Source organism: Microcebus murinus, chromosome 29 (assembly GCF_040939455.1).
Source record: "Microcebus murinus isolate Inina chromosome 29, M.murinus_Inina_mat1.0, whole genome shotgun sequence".
NCBI lineage: Eukaryota > Metazoa > Chordata > Mammalia > Primates > Cheirogaleidae > Microcebus > Microcebus murinus.
Genome location: NC_134132.1, coordinates 10767190 through 10789492, shown reverse-complemented (window position 1 = coordinate 10789492; position 22303 = coordinate 10767190). Strand labels below are relative to the sequence as shown.

Here is a 22303-nt window from a genome sequence, read left to right as displayed (position 1 = left end):
CTAGAGTGAGTGCCGTGGCCTCAGCCTAGCTCACAGCAACCTCAAACTCCTGGGCTCAAGCGATCATCCTGCCTCAGCCTCCCGAGTAGCTGAGACTACAGGCACAAGCCACTATGCCTGGATAATTTTTTCTATATATATTTTTAGTTGTCTAGGTATTTCTTTCTATTTTTAGTAGAGACAGGTCTCACTCTTGCTCAGGGTGGTCTTGAACTCCTGAGCTCAAATGATCCACCTACCTCGGCCTCTCAGAGTGACAACACAATTTTTCTTGGGCTTCTTTTCCATTGCCTTTGCATCCTTCCCCTATGCTCCCCTGCCTCCTCCTCTATCCATGGCTTCAGTGACTGCATCCATGCTGTTGGTACCCAGAGCTGTATGCCTCTGACCTGCAGTGACTCATGTATTCGGGCACCATGGCCATTTTTCTCTGTAGTCCACGTCTCTACCTGCATGCTCCATGGCTCTTTCATCGCAACACATTCGAGAAGAAAATGGTCACTTTTCATTCCCACCATGTTGTCCTATATTCTACAGCTTGAATTGGAACCACCAGGATCTTCAGACGGAAGCCTGTAAATCCTCCTCCATTCCTCCCTCTTCTTTACCCTCCACATTCAAGTCAAGGCAAGTGCTAATGATTCTAGTTTTTGCATCTCTCTAACCCCACTGCCAATACCCTGAGTCCAAGCTCTCAACACTTCTGTAGCCTCTATGTTGGTCTCCTTGTAACTAGACCAACACTGTCCAATAGAACTTTCTGAGAAGCTGGAAATCTATGATGGACCCCTGCTGTTGAGAAGGCTTAGTTTTTGAAAAATTTTGAAGAGCGAAAACTTTCTTTGGCAACAGTGGAAAAACAGCCTAGAGCTGTGCTGTCCTATATTGGCTTTTTTTTTTTTTTAGAGAAATTGCTTATATATATATATATATATTTTTTTTTTTAAGAAAATCTTTTTTTATCTGGATGCTGCAATGTCAAATTGTGTTCTCTCCCCAATTTTTTTCCGTTTTTTAAATCCATATTGGCTCTTTAATTAAATAAACTTTGGTTTCTCAAGTCACATTAGCCACATTGTAAGTACTCAATATTTACTTGTGACAAGTGGCTACCGTCGTGGACTGTGTAAATACGAACGCTTGCTACGGCAGGGGTCTGTAACATACAAACCCACTGGGATTTTGCATGTGCTTTTTTCCCTCTTTCTGGGAAAGAGCCATGGAGAATATCAGCTGCACAAATACAAATGATTTGAAAATCAGGCAGTAAAGTCTGATTTCATTAACCCTGTTATTACTGCTCCCAAATCCTTCCTGTTATACCCCACATAGAGCTGCAACCTCACCTTCCATGTTGTCCTGCACATAGAGTGTGCTTCATTCTAGCCATATGTAATTAGCCCTGCATCACTTAATGACGGGAATACATTCCGACAAAGGCATCATCTGGCAATTTTTTAAAAATTATTATTTAATCTTTTCTTACTTCTTTTCTGGACATTGAGATGACATGCAGGATGGCAACTTCATTTTGCAAATGTCAGAGTGTATTTACATGAACCTAAAGGGCATAGCCTACTGCACGCCTAAGCTGTAGGGTATAGCTTATTGCTCCTGGGCTATAAATTTGTACAGCCTGTTACTGTACTGAATGCTGTAGGTAACTGTGACACAGTGGTGAGTATTTGTGTATTAAACACAGAAAACGTCTAGTAAAAATACAAAAGATAAAAAATGGTACACCTGTATAGGGCACTTACATAAATAGAGCTTGCAGAAGTTGCTCTGGGTGAGCGAGTGAGTGGTGAGTGAATGTGAAGGCCTAAGACATTACTGTATACTCCTGTAGGCTACTAAACTTACTTTTAAAATAAAGTGATTGGTTTATTGACATCACAACAGCTACAATGCTACTTAGATGATAGGAATTTTCAGCTCCATTATGATCTTATGGGACCACCTTAACGGAAATGTTAAGCAGCCCACAACTGCATTGCATTTTAGTTTCCTGCATGGGCTATAGTCTCTAAGTCTCTCTTCTGTGTTTTCACAATAGCTTTTCTTCTGCCTGGAACCCTGTTCCCATCGCACCCCCATGCCTCCCCTTCCTCACCTCCTCTCTCTAATTCTGCTTCCTGCGCTGTCTGGGTTATTCCCATCCATTCTTCAGGATTTACTTCACCTATCATGGCCTCTGGTAGATGCTAAATAAATGATCCTGGGCTAGATGTGGCTACTTAACTCACAATTTCTCAGGTGCATCCTATTTCTGGTTCTTTCTGAGGGCTTGGCTGCCAGGGGTCACATGAGTTAACCAAAAGTGCCATCTAGTGGCATATGTGGAGAACAGCAATCACCTCCAAATGGAGCAATTTTGCTCAAGAGGGACAAAACTTGGAAAAGGAAAAGGGGATGGGCTTTTTTCCCCACCACCACACGTGATAGTGAGAATCTGCTATAGCTCTTGGCTATGCTGGATAATTTCGTTTGTGGTTTTTTTTGTTGTTTTTTTTTGAGACAGAGTCTCGCTTTGTTGCCCAGGCTAGAGTGAGTACTGTGGCGTCAGCCTCGCTCACAGAAACCTCAAACTCCTGGGCTCAAGCGATCCTCCTGCCTCAGCCTCCCGAGTAGCTGGGACTACAGGCATGCGCCACCATGCCCAGCTAATTTTTTCTATATATATTAGTTGGCCAATTAATTTCTATTTATAGTAGAGACAGGGTCTCATTCTTGCTCAGACTGGTTTCGAACTCCTGACCTTGAGCAATCCTCCTGCCTCGGCCTCCCAGAGTGCTAGGATTACAGGAGTGAGCCACTGTGCCCAGCCAACTTCATATTTTCTATCTCCACTTAAAACTGTCACCTGGTCTGGAAGTCAGTGTCATCATTTGCATCTCACAGATGGCAGAGTCTGCGGTTCAGAGGGACCTCCTTAAATTAAGCCCCTTCTTTGCAGAATTGGAAGCAAATGGGGAAGAATAGGTCACAAGTGGCCCGTTTTTGCTCCCTCAGGGTGGTATGTTCTCAATTAGAGCTGGGGGGAGGGATCTCATCAATGGGGTGATCAAAGATGATCCCGCTGCAGGTGACGGGCTGAAGACACTTTGGAAGAGAATCTCATTGAGTCTCCAAGAGGGCAAGAGGCCCGCTGGTGTGAAGTCTGCTAACTGTCAAGGAGAAGGAGTGAGGAAGAGTTCCGGCAGTGAAGGAATCAGACAGTGTTTCTCATGGTGAGTTTACAGTGCAGCACGAGGAGGTGGCAGGGCCAACGTCATGGTGTGGGACATGAGGCACTCATGAAGGAGAGTCCCCACAGATAGGAAGCCGGGATGATTTGCCAGTGAGGAACTTGGGAGGGGACGCCAGAAACCTGTTGAAGAATTCCCAATAAAGGATGTCACATCTGAGAGGCCCACTACAAGTAGCACAATGTGATAGACAAGGTTTAGAAGGTTTAAGACCGGCTGGGCGCGGTGGCTCACGCCTGTAATCCTAGCACTCTGGGAGGCCCGAGGCGGGCGGATTGCTCGAGGTCAGGAGTTCGAAACCAGCCTGAGCAAGAGCAAGACCCCCGTCTCTACTATAAATAGAAAGAAATTAATTGGCCAACTAATATATATACAAAAAATTAGCTGGGCATGGTGGCACATACCTGTAGTCCCAGCTACTCGGGAGGCTGAGGCAGAAGGATCACTTGAGCCCAGGAGTCTGAGGTTGCTGTGAGCGAGGCTGACACCACAGCGCTCACTCTAGCCTGGGCAACAAAGCGAGACTCTGTCTCAAAAAAAAAAAAAAAAAAAGAAGAAGGTTTAAGACCTGTATTCCACTTTGGGCTATGCCTCTAACAGGCATTTGACGCCCAGCAAGTGACCTGGAACCACTGAGCCTCAGCCTGGTCACTGAGCTAAAACTGCTTTTGTTGTTGTCGTCTTTAATTAGAACACCTTTATTGAGGTCATTCACGTAGCATATACTTCAGCCATGTAAAACTCAATGGCTCTTGTGGTATATTCACAGAATTGTGCCACCGTCACCACAGTACATTTTAGAACATTTTTATAGCCCTAAAGAGAAACCATACACCCTTTAGCTCAAACTCTACAATCTCCCCACTCATCTCCAGCCCTATGCAACCACTAAACTACTGTTTGTTGATTTGTCTATTATAGACATTTCATGTAAATAAATTCAAATATGAATTTTTTTCGTAACTGGCTTTTCACTAAGTATAATACTTTCCATGTTTGTCCATGCTCTAGCATGTATCAGTACTTCATTCTTTTTTATTGCCAAATATTTGATCATTATCCTCATATCACATTTTACCTATCCATTCGTGAGTTGATGGACATTTTGGTTGGTTGTACTTTTTGGCTGTTATGAACGATGCTGCTATGAACATTTGTGCACAAATTTTTTTTGCATAGTTTTCATTTCTCTTTGAGTTTATAGCTAGTAGAATTGCTGGGTCACATGGTAATTCAGTTTAACCTTTTAAGGGACTGCCAACTGTCTTCCAAGGAAGCTATAGCATTTTATATTCTGACCAGCAGTTATATGAAGGCCTAAGAGGTCTTTTAAAACTGCAGATAGGCCGGGCGCGGTGGCTCACGCCTGTAATCCTAGCACTCTGGGAGGCCGAGGCGGGCGGATTGCTCAAGGTCAGGAGTTCTAAACCAGCCTGAGCAAGAGCGAGACCCTGTCTCTACTAAAAAAGAAAAAAAAATAGAAATTAATTGACCAACTAAAAATATATATAGAAAAAATTAGCTGGGCATGGTGGCACATGCCTGTAGTCCCAGCTACTTGGGAGGCTGAGGCAGGAGATCTCTTGAGCCCAGGAGTTTGAGGTTGCTGTGAGCTAGGCTGACGCCACAGTACTCACTCTAGCCTGGGCAACAAAGTGAGACTCTGTCTCTAAAAAAATAAAAATAAAAAAAACCCAAAAAACCCTGCAGATCTGTTTATAAAAATGTCATGGAGATCTAGAAATATTACCTTTATATAGTTCTATTCCTTCTTCCCTTTCTGTGCTATTATTATGAATATTGCAGCTATTTGTTATAAACCCACTGATACTTTATATTTTACATAATTTGATGTCTCTTAAACTGACAAAGGAGAGCAAGTATATACGTATAGCATTAGTTATATTAACCTTCTTTTTTACCTTTTCTGGTTCTCTTCATGTATGCCTATGAATTCAAGTTGCCATCTGGTGTCACTTCCTTACTCCAGATACAGCTTTGCTCACATTTATTTCCTTCGTGATGTTAATACCCAATGTTGTATGTCATAGGCACCAAAATACAATCGTATACATATTTTTTACAATTGCTTTGCAAATCAGTTACAGAAGAAATATGCATTTATACTGTCTTTTATAAGGACATAATTACCTTTACTATCCTGGTGGCTACTCAGCCCCATGAGATACACTAACCCTCACTAAGAGATGGGGAAGAGTGATCCACATATTCTTGGCTTGCACCCTCTGGGAAAAGCCATTACTCTGAGTTGAGGAGGAAAGAAATGGTTGGTCAAATGCCACAAACTTCCCGTTCTTACCAGTCCTTGAGCATTTTTTCATTTAATGAGCTGTATGCCCCCTTACGATTTCCAGAAACTTTAGTTGTTTTGTTTATAATTTTCAATTAGCTTGTTTCCTTGGTGCATGGGTCCACTGAGCTCCTCAAACTGCCATTCTAAAAATCAGTATCACTCAGTTCTTTACAAAGTACCTTCACATATAAAACTTTATTTGATCCTCACAAGTTTATAAAAGACGGATTTTTAGCCCTAGAGATTAGTCTCAGAGATGGTTAAGTAACTTGGCTAAAGTTGTAAGACTTATCAGAGCCACGTGTTCACTCAGGAAGGGCTTATCGATTGCTCGCTTGGTGCTAGGTGTCGGATAAAAAAAATGAACAGGAGTTTACTGTGTAGACAAGAGACAAAAACCAGGCTATTACAGCACAAGGTTAAGTGCTAGAATAAAGCATATGGTACTTTAAACAATAAGAATGGCTTTAGGGTTACTTAAAAAAAACGAATTTTCAAGAAATGAAGAAAAAACTGTTAAAGAAGTGGTCAGGAACCTCCAGTCTTCCAAGTTATTTGTATATTGCCACAGAGTGATTTTAAAATGTGATTTGTGTACAGTGTATGTTGAACTAATGCAACAGAAAATACATCTAATGTGTTTTAATTTTCTTTTCATAGGTAAGAATCACTGTTTCTTAGGTAAGAATCACAAGTTTCTGCTAAAATATTTTTATAATTCTTGGGTTTCTTTAGGGTTACTGAAACATTTATGCTATACTTCAGAAATATTGTACCATACTTGATCAGTCTTATTGAAAGTTCTGGAAAATCAGGAGCTGTTAATGTGCTGAATGCTTAATCCCTTAGTAGTGATTATTAGGTCTCCTGCCTAAAGCAGGAAAATAAACTGAAATGTGGCTCAAAACATGGCTCTAAGTTCTACAGGACACAATCAGCTATATGTAGATCTTCCCATCCACGCCCCTACTCACCAACAGTATCCATTTTCCTGGGAAATGATTCCATTTTGGAAATTAAGTGCCTTTCTAACCATAGCCTATATTTTTAACTTAGAACATTTTTATATTTTCCTTTAGTACCACTTTCTTGTGGAAAAAAAAAAAAGACTACTCCAAACTGGTTTGTTTTTTATGGGAAAACATCAAGATCTTGCTACATTATTAACATAAGCATTTGAAGCCAAAGAAATGAAGGTAATTTTACAAGCTCAGAATTTTTGTAAGTACATAAAATTTCCATTTTATTGTATGGTCTTATATCACATTAGTGCAAATGCATTTCTCTATAACCATTTCAACATAGCTGCTTTGGAATTATTTCAGTCATCTGTCATGTGTGACTTCACCAAATACCTTGAAAGCTATACAAACAAACAAAATTTCAGATGACTAACTTTTAGATGAAAGGATAAGAAACAGTCATCAGATGATGACTGGGGGGGTGTTAATCTCTAACAAGACACTTTGTCGAAATGTTTCTTCTGATACAGCAGTTATAAGTCAGAACCTTCAAAAAAACAAGGGCAGAACAAGAGTATAACAAGAGAAGCTTGTGCAGCGTAAGCCTCCCGTGGTCCTAAGCCTCACATAAGCAAGGCAAAGCATCTTTCCTGCAAACTAAATGGGTCTCCAGTATTTCCACCTAGCTGAGCTTTCAGAGATAGATGTCCAAGACATATCATGAATATATATATATATATATGTATATATATATACCATCTTGGCTCTGGTTGCATTAATTATGCCTGAAGAGTTTAATACCCATCCAAGTCCAAAGGTGGAAGAACACATACACTGGTATGGTAATCGGCAAGAGCAGACTGTAAAAACAAAGGCTGCTTGTGCTAGTGCAGCCCTGTGGGAAGTTTTCTTCCACAGAGGCTGAGTAAAACAGTCCTGCTAAAGAGACCAGTGGAATAAGAACAGTCAACGTAGGAAGAGAGAGAAACATTTTTCTCTTCCACTTATTACCCGCCACCCTACTTTAAAAGGTATACAGTATTAAGAAAATTTAGTTGTTGTTGTGTTTTTCTTTTTTAAATTATGAGCTAGTGCTGCTCCATTTCTTCTTGCTTCTTACTTTGATGTGTCATCCTAGCTGCTTGTGGTATCATATTAGGAATCCCGTCAATGATTGGATAGGCTATTCCCAGCTCTTCATTAATCAGTTCATTTGTTGATGCTTCATATCTGGGGAGGAAAAAAAAAACCCAAGATGAATTGTGGAAAACAAGATGTCTGGAAGACCTTAATTTTTTATAACACCATCTATTGAATTTTTGACATAGAGTTAATTCCAGAATAGTCTTTAATCCTAAAAGCAGCAATAGCTAATGCAACCATTTCCCTTAGAATCTATTCCCATTTTAGTTAGCTTCTCTGATTCTTTTTTCCCCCTATTCACAAATTATTCCTTAATTTTTTTTTCATACCAGTCCGAAAAGATCCGGAAAAGGTATTTTATCCAAATATTCCTTCATTATTTTAGTCAACCCCAAAACCATCCTGTTATTTTTATTTACTACTGCAACAAAAACTAGAGGAAAATCAACTTCCTAGTTTTAGAATAAATACTAAATAGGGAAACTTAACTGATTCATTAGAAGGAAATCACTGAAAAGGATGAGACACAGCAGAAATGAGGAAACTTTGGAAAGCAGTGAGTCTGCCATGAGCTAGTTATATAATTAGCTAAAAGGCAAATCAAATGGTAATTTCACTGTTTAAGAAAGTTGAATAATATGTTCATTATGGGACGAAAACAAAAAGAGAAATATGAAAATTAAAATTGCTAGCAATCTACAATCCAAAGATAACCACTGATAATATTTTGGTGTTGTTGTTTATGCGATTTGTAATCCAGTATCAGTGTCCATATTCAGTTTTAGTAGTCTGGAACCCTCGAGCTGCTTTTCCCAAGAACTAGGTTAAAGGTTACAAAGGCTTTTACAAAAACCTGCTGGCCCACAGCCAAGAGCCAATAGGCAGCTCGCGAAGCTCAAACGCTGGACACTGTCGGGTGTCACTTGTACACTGGCACTTTCACAAGAATCTGGAGGCCACTGCAGTTATTTTTCATCATCTTAACAACCTGAATACTCTGGACTTGTCCTGAATCCCAATGGCTCACAAACCCGGCTGAACATTAGAATCATTTGGGGACCTTTTAAGAAAATACAAATGAGCCTGGTGGAGGCAGGACAGCTACGCCTGTAAGTACCAACTCCTCAGGAGGCTGACACGGGTAGTTCAAGGCCAGCCTGGGCAGCACGGAGAGACCCTGTTTCTAAAAAAAGAAAAGAAAGGCCAGCACGGTGGCCTGTAATCCTAGCACTCTGGGAGGCCAAGGAGGGTGGATCACTCAAGGTCAGGAGTTTGAAACCAGCCTGAGCAAGATCCCGTCTCTACTAAAAATAGAAAGAAATTAATTGGCCAACTAATATATATAGAAAAAAATTAGCCGGGCATGGTGGCTTGTGCCTGTAGTCCCAGCTACTTGGGAGGCTGAGGCAGGAAGATCGCTTGAGCCCAGGAGTTGGAGGTTGCTGTGAGCGAGGCTGACGCCACGGCACTCACTCTAGCCCGGGCAACAGAGTGAGACTCTGTCTCTAAATAAATAAATAAGAAAATAAATAATACAAACGTTCAGGTCTCACCCCAAAACATTCGCATTGGGTCCGCGATTTGGCGTTTTTAGAAAGGTCCCCCCGTGGTTGTAATGTGCAGCCAGCCAGTGGGGTTACCCCCCAAAACGCCTCGATGCACTGCTGCGGGCCGGCGATCTCACTTGGGAGTTGTGGGGTTCGGCTCCCCGGGGCGTCCTGCGGCCCCGACAGGACGGCCCGACCGGCGCCCGCGGGAAAACGGCAGCGGGGGGACCGGTGACGCGAAAGGACCCCCCACCGGCTGGGCTGGGAGAGGGCGCGCGGTCCACCTGTCCCCCCTCACCGCACCCCACCCCCCACCGGGAGGCCGCGCGGTCCACCTGTCCCCCCTCACCTCAACCCCTCACCCCAACCGGGAGGCCGCGCGGTCCACCTGTCCCCCCTCACCTCAACCCCTCACCCCCACCGGGAGGCCGCGTGGTCCACCTGTCCCCCCTCACCGCACCCCACCCCCCAACCTGGAAGCCGCGCGGTCCACCTGTCCCCCCTCACCGCACCCCACCCCCCAACCGGGAGGCCGCGCGGTCCACCTGTCCCCCCTCACCGCACCCCACCCCCCACCGGGAGGCCGCGCGGTCCACCTGTCCCCCCTCACCGCACCCCACCCCCCACCGGGAGGCCGCGCGGTCCACCTGTCCCACCCGTCCCGGGAGCCCGCGCAGGGGAGCCGCCGCCGCGAACCACCTGAGCGGCTTCTTGGACAGCGGGCACACCAGGACCTCCAGCAGCGCCGGGTCGAAGGCGCGGGGCGGCGCTTCGGCCTTCCCGCTCCGGTCTGCCGAGGGCCGCGGCCCCGACGCGTGAAGGCCCCTACGCGCGACCGCGGACGCCGGCGCGCGCGTGCCCCGCAGCGCCAAGGCGAGCTTGCCGCGGGCTCCGCTCAGCATGGTCTGGCCGCCGGCCGCCGCGCCTGGCGCCGTCCCCTCCGCCGGCCGGGGCCGAGCTTCCCGCTCCCGGCTCCCCGCGCGCGAAGCCCCGCCCCCCGGTGCTCCAGGAAACGCTGTCCCCGGAGTGGGCGGGGGCCGGCGCTTTCGTTCCGGGCGTGCTCCGGGCCCGACTGCTTTGGTTCCGGGCGCGGCTCGGTGGCTAGCAGTGCTGCCCCCAGCCGGAGGCCTGTGGTGAGTGGGCCCCGCCGCGCTCGCAGGACCGCAGACCACGCCGGGCACCTTGGGCCTGTCGCGGGGATGCCAGGTAGCCGGTGGCCGCGCCTCAGAGTCGCACAGCGTTAAGCTTGGACCTACCTGGTTCTCTCCTTAGCGAGGTTTCAAACACAGTCATACTGGGTGTGTGAAAAGTGTTCATTTGTTTAATGGAAATCTTTACCATAGTTTCTGTAACCTTGTGTGAACGGGAAATAAAAAGCCAAACTCTGTAATTTTATTTATTTATTGTTTGAGACAGAGTCTCACTTTGTTGCCCGTGCTACAGTGAGTGCCATGGCGTCAGCCTCGCTCACCTCAGTCTCCTGGGCTCAAGCGATCCTCCTGCCTCAGCCTCCTGAGTAGCTGGGACTACAGGCATGCGCCACCATGCCCGGCTAATTTTTACTATATATATTAGTTGGCCAATTAATTTCTTCCTATTTATAGTAGAGACGGGGTCTCGCTCTTGCTCAGGCTGGTCTCGAACTCCTGACCCTGAGCAATCCGCCCACCTCAGCCTCCCAGAGAGCTAGGATGACAGGCGTGAGCCATCGTGCCAGGCCTCTATAAAGTAGTTTTAGAGAGATTTACTCTGAGGACCATGACCCAGAGCCACACCCAAGAAGCCTTGAGCAAGCAGCCTGGCCAGTGGCTGGGGCACAGTTTGGTTTTGTACATTTCAGGGAGACAGGGGCTACAGGTAAAGTCCTCAGTCAATATGTGGGGGGCCTATATTGGTTTGGCCCAAAAAAGTGGGCCGTCTCCAAGCGGGGAGGTTACAGGTTATAGGTGGATTTAAAGATTCTTTGGCTTGGAATTGGTTAAAGACATGAAGCTTTGTGTAAAGGTCTGGAATGTTTTAACATAAGGAGCTGTTGTCAGAGATAAACCACCAGATTTGTTGTGTGAATTGAGGACCTGCAGGTGTGTCTTGCATACTCTTAGGCCTGTTAATGGGTTACAAAGGATGTCCCCAAGAAGGGAGGGGGGCACGATAAGTCATGTCTGACCTCCTTCCTCCTGGCAGGTAGTTTAGTTTTAGGATATTCCTTTTGCCAAAAGGGGGTCCATTCAGTTAGCCGGCTGGAGGTCTTGGGGGGTGAGCCTTAAAATTTTACTTTAGTTCACACTTGTTTGGTGCTTTTTGTTTCCTCATTACAAAAATTTTAGTAACCTGACAAAAATTTTAGTAACCTGAAAAGAATAGGTTTCTTACCCTTCAAGATATTTAGATTCTTCTCCCATGACACCGGGACATAGTGAATTCATTTGTGTAACAAAGCACAACTGATTTACTTCTATAAATGAGCTTAGAGGCCTCAAGGAGTCTAAATAACTGATCAGGCGATGTCCAGTAAGTCAAATGGACGATATATACCAGGGGTCCTCAAACTTTCTCATGTGCACAGTTTACTAGCTGGATGACTGCAGCAAATGACCTAACTGCTCCTTTTCTTTATCTATATAAGATTAATAGTTGTAACCTGCCTTGAGTATTCCCCTCAAGGCAGGGGATTCAACGTGATAGTACATGCAAAGAACATTTAGAAAAGTACCTGGCACAAATTAATATTCAATTAACGTTATCTATTCTTATATTTCTTTCATGTCTTCTTCCCAGATCAATATACTCAAAGATTCCATGTTAGTGATCAGTTTTTCCCTTTGTTTTGCTGAATATTGAACTTTTTTTTTGCATCAATGGGCTTTATCGGTTCACACTTTGAGTTCCCAGGAGGTAGGGGGTGGGAGTGAAGGATATACAGATACATTTTTATATTTTCAAACTTCTCTTTCATTTGGGAATGTAAAAATAAATTGAGAAATTTTAATTTTATTTGTCCATCCTATTTTTTTAAAAAACCACTACATTATTTGATGTTCTTTGTTCACTCATACTCAAAAGATTTCTTTTTTTTTTTTTGAGACAGATTCTCACTTTGTTGCCCAGGCTAGAGTGAGTGCCATGGTGTCAGCCTTGCTCACAGCAACCTCAAACTGCTAGGCTCAAGCAATCTTTCTGCCTCAGCCTCCCCAGTAGCTGGGACTACAGACATGTGCCACCATACCTGGCTCGTTTTTTCTATATATTTTTAGTTGGCCAATTAATTTCTTTCTAGTTATAGTAGAGATGGGGTCTTGCTCTTGCTCAGGCTGGTTTCGAACTCCTGACCTCGAGCAATCTGCCCCCCTTGGCATCCCAGAGTGCTAGGGTTACAGTTGTGAGCCACCGTGCCCTGCCTGCTCAAAAGATTTCTAAAGGCTTGTGTAGTGTATGTGACACTAAAAAGGAAATTCTTCTTTACTTTCACACTATTTCCTACTTGGAGAGTAGCAGGAATTAATTTTTCAGTTGAAGTTAGTTGATACTATGGGCTCAAGGGAGGGTGAGCTATAGGAAACGTGTCAGTGAGGCATGGGGGAGCAGAGCTTGACTTCTGCCAGCTCTGAGTGGGCCCAGCCCTTTGCCCCTGTGAGGTTGGGACAAGCACCCATGCATAAGGCCAGCTTCATTAGCTAGACTGGCTGACAGATCCCTATCAACTGGGTTTTCTAACCAGTTATAAATAAATTAGTTTCAGTTTGCCTGCACACCGAAGGTTTGAGGCAGATCAGTTTACTTTTATGTTAGTTTAGGGGAAGAATGGAGAGTAACAGCAAAGTATTTAAAACATCCTTGAATTAATAACACAAAAAAGTCGATAACCAATATTTAAGGAACGTCTGAGTGTGTGACTATATTTATCCAACCATACACATATTAAGTTGCAAAATATCAAAGCAAAATGTCTCTGAACAGCCCTCAGTAATTAAAGACTACAACTCATTTCTGCATGTAGTATACTAAGCTAAATGTAGGTGACAGGATAGAATCATGGGACTGGAATTGATCTTTCAGAAGTTAGTCTCTTTTTACCATTTGCATGACTTTGACCTTCCCTGGCACACAGGCTTGTGCACAAGTAAATAACTTGATGGGTCTGGGCTCCGATACAGTATTAGCCTGTGTGACCTTGGAGAAGTTACTTAAACTCTCCACCTCAATCTACTCACCTGTAAAATGGGATAATAACAGTATCTACCTGACAGTGTTTAAGCAGAGCACTAAATAATATAAGTTAAACAGCACAGCGGCTAGCACAGGTTACACATTTAAAGAATGTTATTTTTATGGTCGCCGTAATTGCCTCTGGGGGTCCTAGTCATAAATTCTTTGCATAGACCGATGTCCAGAGAGTTTTTCCTGCATTTTTTTGAATTTTTATGGCTTCATAAAAATTGCAAAAATTCCTAAGTCTTTTATCTACCTTGAATTAATTTTTGTAAGTGTTGAGATATAGCCGTGCTGTTTCATTCATCTGCATATGGTAATCCAATTTTCCCAGCTCCATTTATTTAGTAGGGCTTCTTTTTCCCAGAGTATGTTGCTGTCTGGTTTGTCAAAGATCAGTTGGTCATGGGTAGATGGTTTTATATCTGGGTTCTCTACTCTGTTCCATTGGTCTATTTCTCTATTTTTGTGTCAGTACCATGCTGTTTTTATTACTATGGCCTTGTATTAATAGTATACTTTGAAGTCTGGTGATGTGGTGCCTCCAGATTTGTTCCTTTTGCTTAAGATTGTTTTGGCTATTCAGACTCTTTTTTTGGTTCAAAAGGAAGCATAGAGTCTGGGTGCGGTGGCTCAGGCCTATAATCCTAGCACTCTGGGAGGCCGAGGCGGGTGGATTGCTCGAGGTCAGGAGTTCGAAACCAGCCTGAGCAAGAGCGAGACCCTGTCTCTACTATAAATACAAAGAAATTAATTGGCCAACTAATATATATAGAAAAAATTAGCCAGGCATGGTGGCACATGCCTATAGTCCCAGCTACTCGGGAGGCTGAGGCAGAAGGATTGCTTGAGCCCAGGAGTTTGATGTTGCTGTGAGCTAGGCACTCACTCTAGCCTGGGTAACAAAGCGAGACTCTGTCTCAAAAAGAAAAAGGAAGCATATAATTATTTTTTTAGATCTGTGAACTATGACATTGGCATTTTGATGAGGATTGCATTGAATCTGCAAATCAGCTTGGGCACTATGGACATTTTAATAATGTTGATTCTGCCTATCCAGGACCATGACGTATTTTTCCATTTGTTTGTGTAATCTGCAATTTCTTTCATCGGTGTTTCATAGTTCTCTTTGTAGAAATCCTTGACCTCTTTGGTTAAGTACATTCCTAAGATTTTTAGTTTCTTTGGAGCTATTGTGAATGGTATTGAGTCTTTGATTTGACTCTCAGCTTGATAGTTATTGGTATATAGAAATGCTACTAATTTGTGTACGTTGATTTTGTAATCTGAGACTTCGCCGAATTTATCAATTCCAGGAGTCTCTTGGTGGAGTCTTTGGGATTTTCTAGATCATACTGTCAGCACACAAGATCATACTGTCAGCACAAAGCGATAGTTTGACCTCCTTTTTCCTGATTCAGATACACTTTATTTCTTTCTCTTGTCTGATTGCTCTGGCTATGTTGAATAGAAGTGGTGACAGTGGGTACACTTGTTTTGTTCTAGTTCTTAGGGGGAATGCTTTCTACTTTTCCCCATTCAGTATGATGTAGGCTGTGAGCTTGTCATATATGGCTTTTATAATTGTGAGATATGTTCCTTTTGTGCCTAGTTTTTTGAGAGTTATTATCATGAAAGGGTGCTGAATTTTGTTGAATGCTTTTTTGGCATCTATTAAAATGATCATATGATCTTTGTTTTTGCTTCCATTTATGTAAGGAGTCAAATTTATTGAATTTCATATGTTGAACCATCCTTGCATCCCTGGGATGAGGTCCACCTGGTCATGGTGGATTATTATTATTATTTTTTGATGTGCTGTTGAAAACAGTTTGCTAGTATTTTGTTGAGGATTTTTGCATCTATATTCATAGGGATATTGGTCTGTAGTTTTCTTTCTTGTTGTATCCTTTCCTGGATTTGGTATCAAGGTGATACTGGCTTCATAGAATGAGTTGGGGAGGATTCCTTCCTTCTTAATATTTTGGATTAATTTCTGTAGTATGAGTACCAGCTCTTCTTTGTAGGTCTGGTAGTCTGGTAGAATTCAGCTGTGAATCCAGCTGATCCAGTGCTTTGCTTGGGAGATTTTTTATTACAGCTTTGATCTAACTGCTCATTATTGGTCTGTTTAGGAGTTCTGTTTCTTCCTGATTGAGTCTTGGGAGGGCATATGTTTCCAGAAATTTGTCCATTTCCTCTATGTTTTCTAGTTTATGTGCATATAAATTTTCATAGTATTCAAGGATGATATTTTGTATTTCTATGGTATCAGTTGTAATATCTCCTTTTTTATTTCTGATCGAGCTTATTTGGGTCCTTTCTCTTCTATTTCTGGGTAATCTAGCAAGAGGTCTATCAATTTTGTTTATTTTTTCAAAGAACCAACTTTTTGTTTCATTGATCCTTTGTATTGTTTTGTTGTTTTCCATTTCATTTAGTTCTGCTCTGACCTTTTTTATTTCTTTTCTTCTTCTCGCTTTGGGTTTAGTTTTCTCTTCCTTTTCTAGATCCTTGAGATGTGACAGTAGGCTGTTAATTTGTGATCTTTCTGTCTTTTTGATGTAGACATTTAAGGGTATGAATTTTCCCCATAGGACTGCTTTTGCTATATCTCATGGATTTTGATACCTTGTGTCCCTTTTGTCATTCAGTTTGAGGAATCTTTTGATTTCCGTCTCAATGTTATTATTGACCCAGTAATCATTCAGCAGAAGGTTGTTTAACTTACATGACTTTGTGTAGATTTGAGCGATTCTTTTAGAATTGATTTCCAGGTTTATTCCACTGTGGTTTGAGGATGTATAAGATATGATTTCTATTTTTTAAAATTTGTTGAGACATATTTTGTGGCCTAAGATATAATCACCTTGGAGAATATCTTATGTGCTAAGGAGAAGAATGTATATTTAGTAGTTTTTGGGCAGAATGTTTTGGGCAGAATGTAACTGTCTGTTAGGTCCATTTGTTTTAGAGTCCCATTTAAGTACAGTGTTTCTTTTTTAATTTTCTGCTTTGATGATCTGCCCAGCTGTGTCAATGGGATGTTGACATTCCCAGTAATTATGATGCTACTTTTTATTTCTTTGCTTAGATCTAGTAGAATTTTTTTTATGAATCTGGGAGCTGCTCCTCTGTTAGGTATGTATCTATGGAGGATTGTTATGTCTTCTTGTTGAATTGCTTCCTTTACCATTATATAATGACCATTTTTGTCTTTTTACACACACACACACACACACTCTCACACACTTTTAACATAACACCTATTACTTACAATTATTCATTTGTAGGTCTATATCCTCTACTAATCTGTAAGATCTTTAGGTCATATACCACGTGCATTTTATTTCTTTATCCCTAAATCTAGCACAGTGACTGGCACGTAATAGATGTTTAGCAAATGTTTGTAAAATGAATGTAATCTGTCTAGTATCAAAGGTTAGTTGTTCCTCTTAACTTGCCAACAGAAAAATTATTATGCAATTATGGAACACACTGGGGATTTGGCTACCAGTGCAAAGGACAATGAACATTTCCTTTTTAATTTAGATAAAGTCAAAACAAATAAACCCTTTCCCAATCTGATTATAATTTTGAGCAACGTAAATGAGGATGGAGATACTAGAAGGTGTACTATACAAGCTCTGTCTTCTAAGTTCTTTTTAGTCTGAGATTATATATATTTTTTAAACTTACATTAAAATTACAAAAATGCAACCAAGAATTCTTACCTACTTTCATCTAGATTCCCCAGATTAACAACTTTCTATAGCTAGATTTAAAAAAAACCATTTGAGAGTAAGTTACAGACATAAAGTCCATTTACACTTAAACACTTCAAAACAAAAGATATTCTCTTAAATCACCACAGGACAATTCTCAAAACCAGGAAATGAATATGGATTTAATATTATTATATATTTATGGATTTAAATTTCACCATTTGTCCCATTAATTTTTTTTTTTTTTTTTTTGAGACAGAGTCTCACTTGTTGCCCAGGCTAGAGTGAGTGCTGTGGCATCAGCCTAGCTCATAGCAACCTCAAACTCCTGGGCTCAAGCAATCCTCCTGCCTCAGCCTCCCAAGTAGCTGGGACTACAGGCATGCGCCACCATGCCCGGCTAATTTTTTCTATATATATTTTTAGTTGGCCAATTAATTTTTTTCTATTTATAGTAGAGACGGGGGCTTGCTCTTGCTCAGGCTGCTTTCAAACTCCTGACCTTGAGTGATCCACCTGCCTCGGCCTCCCAGAGTGCTAGGATTACAAGTGTGAGCCATCTCGCCCAGCCCCATTAATGTATTTTTATAGCCAAAGAAAAAAACATTTCTGGTCCAGGATCCAAACCAGGATTAAACATTACACTTAGTTGTCATGTCTTATTTATCTCTTGTAATCTGAACCAGTTCATTGGTCTTTTTTTTTTTTTTTTTTTTGTCTTTCATGACCTTGACATTTTGAAGCATACAGGAAGTCCATTCATAGCAAGTTCATTCCTCGATTTGAATGCGTCTGATATTTCTTTATGATTAGATTGGAATTAGGCATTGTTTTCTTTAGGTTATGCATTTTTTTTTTTTGCCAGGAATACCACAGAACTAACACTGTCTTTCTCAGAGCATGATACCGAGAAGAATTACTTGTTATACTAACCCTGATCATTTTATTAAAGTGGTGGCTGCCAGTTGTCACTACTGTAAATTACTGTTTTTCTCTATGTGATTAATAAGTATCGTGTGGGGATAAGGTTCTATTTAAGGCTAAACACAAAGTAGAACATGTGTTTCCTAAGTGATCTAAATGGAAATTGTTTGGCTCTGTTACGTGACCTTACTAGAAATTACATATAAAAGTGAGAAGACTGTTTAAAGTGGCAATCTTCTGATATTTTAAGTGCTTAGCTGAAAAATTATTTACAAAACCAAGACGTAGCTCTGAAATCCATGGAAGTGAATATTAAAGCCTTAAGTAAATGCTGCACTCAGCCTCTCCCCTGGGAGACAAAGCCTGAGCAATGGCAGAACTGTTGTTTGTTTGATGCTCTCTGCGTTTAGCTCACTGATGGATCGCTCCCCAAAAACCCTGTGACAGGAAAATAATGTCCCATGTTATTAGTCATACTTCGCAATCAAAAGAATAGGTTTATCTTGGTGTTAAAGCTCTGAATCCCGACTGCCAGCCTCTTTGTTCAACCCACATATCCCTTAAGGGAGAACGAAGTTGAGATTGTACAGGTGATTTTGATGCATGTTTACCTGTTTTCTGGAGTTATAAAAATTTAGCTCAATAAATAGGATGTTCTTAAAACTATCCTTTCAAGCGGCTCTACATCATAGTAAAGGAATCATGCAGTTCTGAGTGCAACATTTCTTTCCCTCTCTAGATCTACCATGTTTCCCCCAAAATAAGACAGGGTCTTATATTTATTTTTCCTCAAGAAGACACCCTAGGGCTTCTTTTCAGGGGATGTGTTATTTTTTTTTTTTAAGTACGGTACAACCATCTACATTGATTCAAATATAGTTAAGTCATCTTCTTCTGGAACATCATAACTCTCCAAACCCCGAATCCCATCTTGAATTTCTTTTTCTTTTTTTTTTTTTTGTTTTGAGACAAAGTCTCACTCTGTTGCCTAGGCTAGAGTGAGTGCCATGGCGTCAGCCTAGCTCACAGCAACCTCAAACTCCTGGGCTCAAGCGATCCTCCTGCCTCAGCCTCCCTAGTAGCTGGGCACACAACCACCATGCCCAGCTAATTTTTTCTATATATATATTAGTTGGCCCATTAATTTCTTTCTACTTATAGTAGAGATGGGGTCTCGCTCTTGCTCAGGCTGGTTTCGAACTCCTGACCTTGAGCAATCTGCCTGCCTCGGCCTCCCAGAGTGCTAGGATTATAGGCATGAGCCACCCCGCCCGGCCCCATCCTGAATGTCTTGCGACTCTTTCCTTTAGAGCCACTGGCCTGGATCTCTCCTGTCGAGCACCAGAGCTGTCACGGGCGGATGAGAAGGGCTGCTCGTGTTCTTTCCCGCTTGGCGACGACACGCTTGGGTTGTGCAGATGCGCTGCGCAGCCACGCCGGTCACTAGGGCTGATTTTCATAGCCACGCCCACCCTAGGGCTGGTTTTCATAGCCACGCCCATCAGTAGGGCTCATTTTCACAGCCACACCCATCACTAGGGCTGATTTTCATAGCCACGCCCACCACCAGGGCTGATTTTCACAGCCACGCCCATCACCAGGACTGATTTTCATAGCCATGCCCATCACTAGGGCTGATTTTCACAGCCACGCCCACCACCAGGGCTGATTTTCACAGCCACGCCCCTCACTAGGGCTGATTTTCATAGCCACGCCCAGCACTAGGGCTGATTTTCACAGCCACGCCCCTCACTAGGGCTGATTTTCATAGCCACGCCCCTCACTAGGGCTGATTTTCATAGCCACGCCCAGCACTAGGGCTGATTTTTCGGGGTAGGGCTTCTATTGCGCAGGTGCTTAGACATCGTGCTAGGGCTTATATTCGAGGAAACACAATAGCTCCTGGAGACCTTTCTCACATTGGGCTGCTCTTGGGGGTGACATTGCACCACATGAGGACAGCTGCCTATGTTAGTTGGCTAGGGCTGCTATAACCAAGTACACAAAGCCACCGGCTGAGTGGCTTGAGCAACAGAAAATCATAGTCTCACAATTCTTGATGCTAGATGCCCAAGATCAAACGTATCCACAGAGTTAGTTTCTTCTTCTTTTTTTTTTTTTTTTTTTTTGAGACAGAGTCTCACTCTGTTGCCCAGGCTAGAGTGAGTGCCATGGCGTCAGCCTAGCTCACAGCAACCTCAAACTCCTGGGCTCAAGCGATCCTCCTGCCTCAGCCTCCCGAGTAGCTGGGACTACAGGCACATGCCACCATGCCCGGCTAATTTTTTCTATATATACTAGTTGGCCAATTAGTTATAGTAGAGACGGGGTCTCGCTCTTGCTCAGGCTGGTTTCGAACTCCTGACCTCGAGCAATCTGCCCGCCTAGGCCTCCCAGAGTGCTAGGATTACAGGCGTGAGCCACCGCGCCCGGCCCAGAGTTGGTTTCTTCTAAAGCCCCTCTCTTTGGCTTATGGATGGGCCTTTTCTCCCTGTCACTTCATGTGGTCTTCTCTCTGTGTCCTGATTCCTCTTCTTTAAGGACACCTATCATATTGATTGATTGGGAAAGAATCAGTTAGGACAGACTAGGTATACTACAGTAAAAACAACCCCAATCTCAGTGACTTCAAATAACAAGTTTAGGCTGGGAGCGCGGTGGCTCAATCCTATATTCCTAGCACTCCGCGAGGCCGAGGCAGGAGGATCGCTTGAGCTCAGGAGTTCGAGACCAACCTAAGCAAGAGCAAGACCCCGTCTCTACTAAAAATAGAAAGAAATTAGCCAAACAACTAAAAATAGAAATAGAAAATTAGCATGGTGGCTTGTGCCTGTAGTCCCAGCTACTTAAGAGGCTGAGACAGCAGGATCGCTTGGGCCCAGGAGTTTCAGGCTGCAGTGAGCTATGATCCGGTCACTGTACTCCAGCCTGGGCAACAGAGCAAGACCCTGTCTCTATTAAATAAATAAATATGTCTAGTCCCTAAATTCATGAGAGAGAGGGAAAAAGAAAAAAAGAATAAAAAAATAAATAAATAAAAAGTTAACTTGAAAACATCTCCATTCCTTATAAGTAAATGAAATGTTAATAACTAAAAACACTCAACATAATTTTGTCACATTTTTGTCAAGTATCCCAAACTCTGAAGATAATGACATGGAAAAAGAGAATAAATATTATTGGGGAAGTAGTAAAGGATGAATGCATGAAAATAATGAAGAAGGAAGCTAGGAGAACCGTAGAGTACTTGCATTAAGAAACCTATGGTGTCGGGCGTGGTGGCTCAGGCTGGGCGTGGTGGCTCACGTCTGTAATCCTAGCACTCTAGGAGACCAAGGCGGGAGGATTGTTTGAGCTCAGGAGTTCGAGACCAGCTTGAGCAAGAGTGAGACCCCGTCCCTACTAAAAATAGAAAGAAATTAATTGGCCAACTAAAATATATATATATAAAAAATTAGCTGGGCATGGTGGTGCATGCTGTCGGGAGGCTGAGGCAGGAGGATCGCTTGAGCCCAGGAGTTTGAGGTTGCTGTGAGCTAGGCTGATGGCATGGCACTCTAGCTTAGGCAACACAGTGAAACTTTGTTTCAAAAAAAAAAAAAAAAAAAAAAACCTATGGTGAGCCGTGGTGGTGGCTCACACCTGTAATCCTCCCACTTTAGGAGGCCAAGGTGGGAGGATCGCTTGAGCTCAGGAGTTTGAGACCAGCCTGAACAAGATTGAGACCCCATTTGTACTATAAATAGAAAGAAATTGGCCAGACAAGTAAAAATAGAAAAAATTAGCTGGGCATGGTGGCGTGTGCCTGTAGTCCCAGCCACTCGGGAGGCTGAGGCAGGAGGATCGCTTGAGTGCAGGAGTTTGAGGTTGCTGTGAGCTAGGCTGATGCCATGGCACTCTAGCCTGGGCAACAGAGTAAGACTCTGCCTCAAAAAAAAAAAAAAAAAAGAAAAAGAAAAAGAAACCTACGGCGTTAGAAATGTGGTTAGTATTGACTAAATAACTCCTATATAGGAGAAATATTTGGTAAGGCGGTAATAATAAAATCCTTAAAATGACAATATTGTGCTTAATAAATTCCTCAAAAATAAGGCAGTTGGGAAGAAACCTTGTTAATGGCAAACATCTTGCAAGGATTTGTAATGGTATGGTGACAACATCAAGTCCGATGAGGTAAATCACAGGAGACTGTGGGTTGGTGGTAGGCAGGTGATTTTCAGTGAAAAATAAA

The 22303-nt window shown here is 42.6% G+C and overlaps 2 protein-coding genes across 2 annotated transcripts; both read right to left on the bottom strand.

Moving 5' to 3' along the window:
- Positions 1 to 6778: 6778 nt before the first annotated feature.
- PIGY (phosphatidylinositol glycan anchor biosynthesis class Y) lies at positions 6779 to 7515 on the bottom strand. The gene has a single exon (XM_075998773.1). The coding sequence runs from the start codon at positions 7513 to 7515 to the stop codon at positions 7300 to 7302; it is 216 nt and encodes a 71-aa protein (XP_075854888.1). The 3' UTR covers positions 6779 to 7299.
- A 97-nt stretch (positions 7516 to 7612) lies between these two features.
- PYURF (PIGY upstream open reading frame) lies at positions 7613 to 10230 on the bottom strand. Its single transcript, XM_012774051.3, has 2 exons — positions 9914 to 10230; positions 7613 to 7754 (listed from the first exon to the last, which is right to left on the bottom strand). The coding sequence occupies exons 1-2, from the start codon at positions 10114 to 10116 to the stop codon at positions 7613 to 7615; spliced, it is 345 nt and encodes a 114-aa protein (XP_012629505.2). The 5' UTR covers positions 10117 to 10230.
- Between the last annotated feature and the right edge of the window lie 12073 nt (positions 10231 to 22303).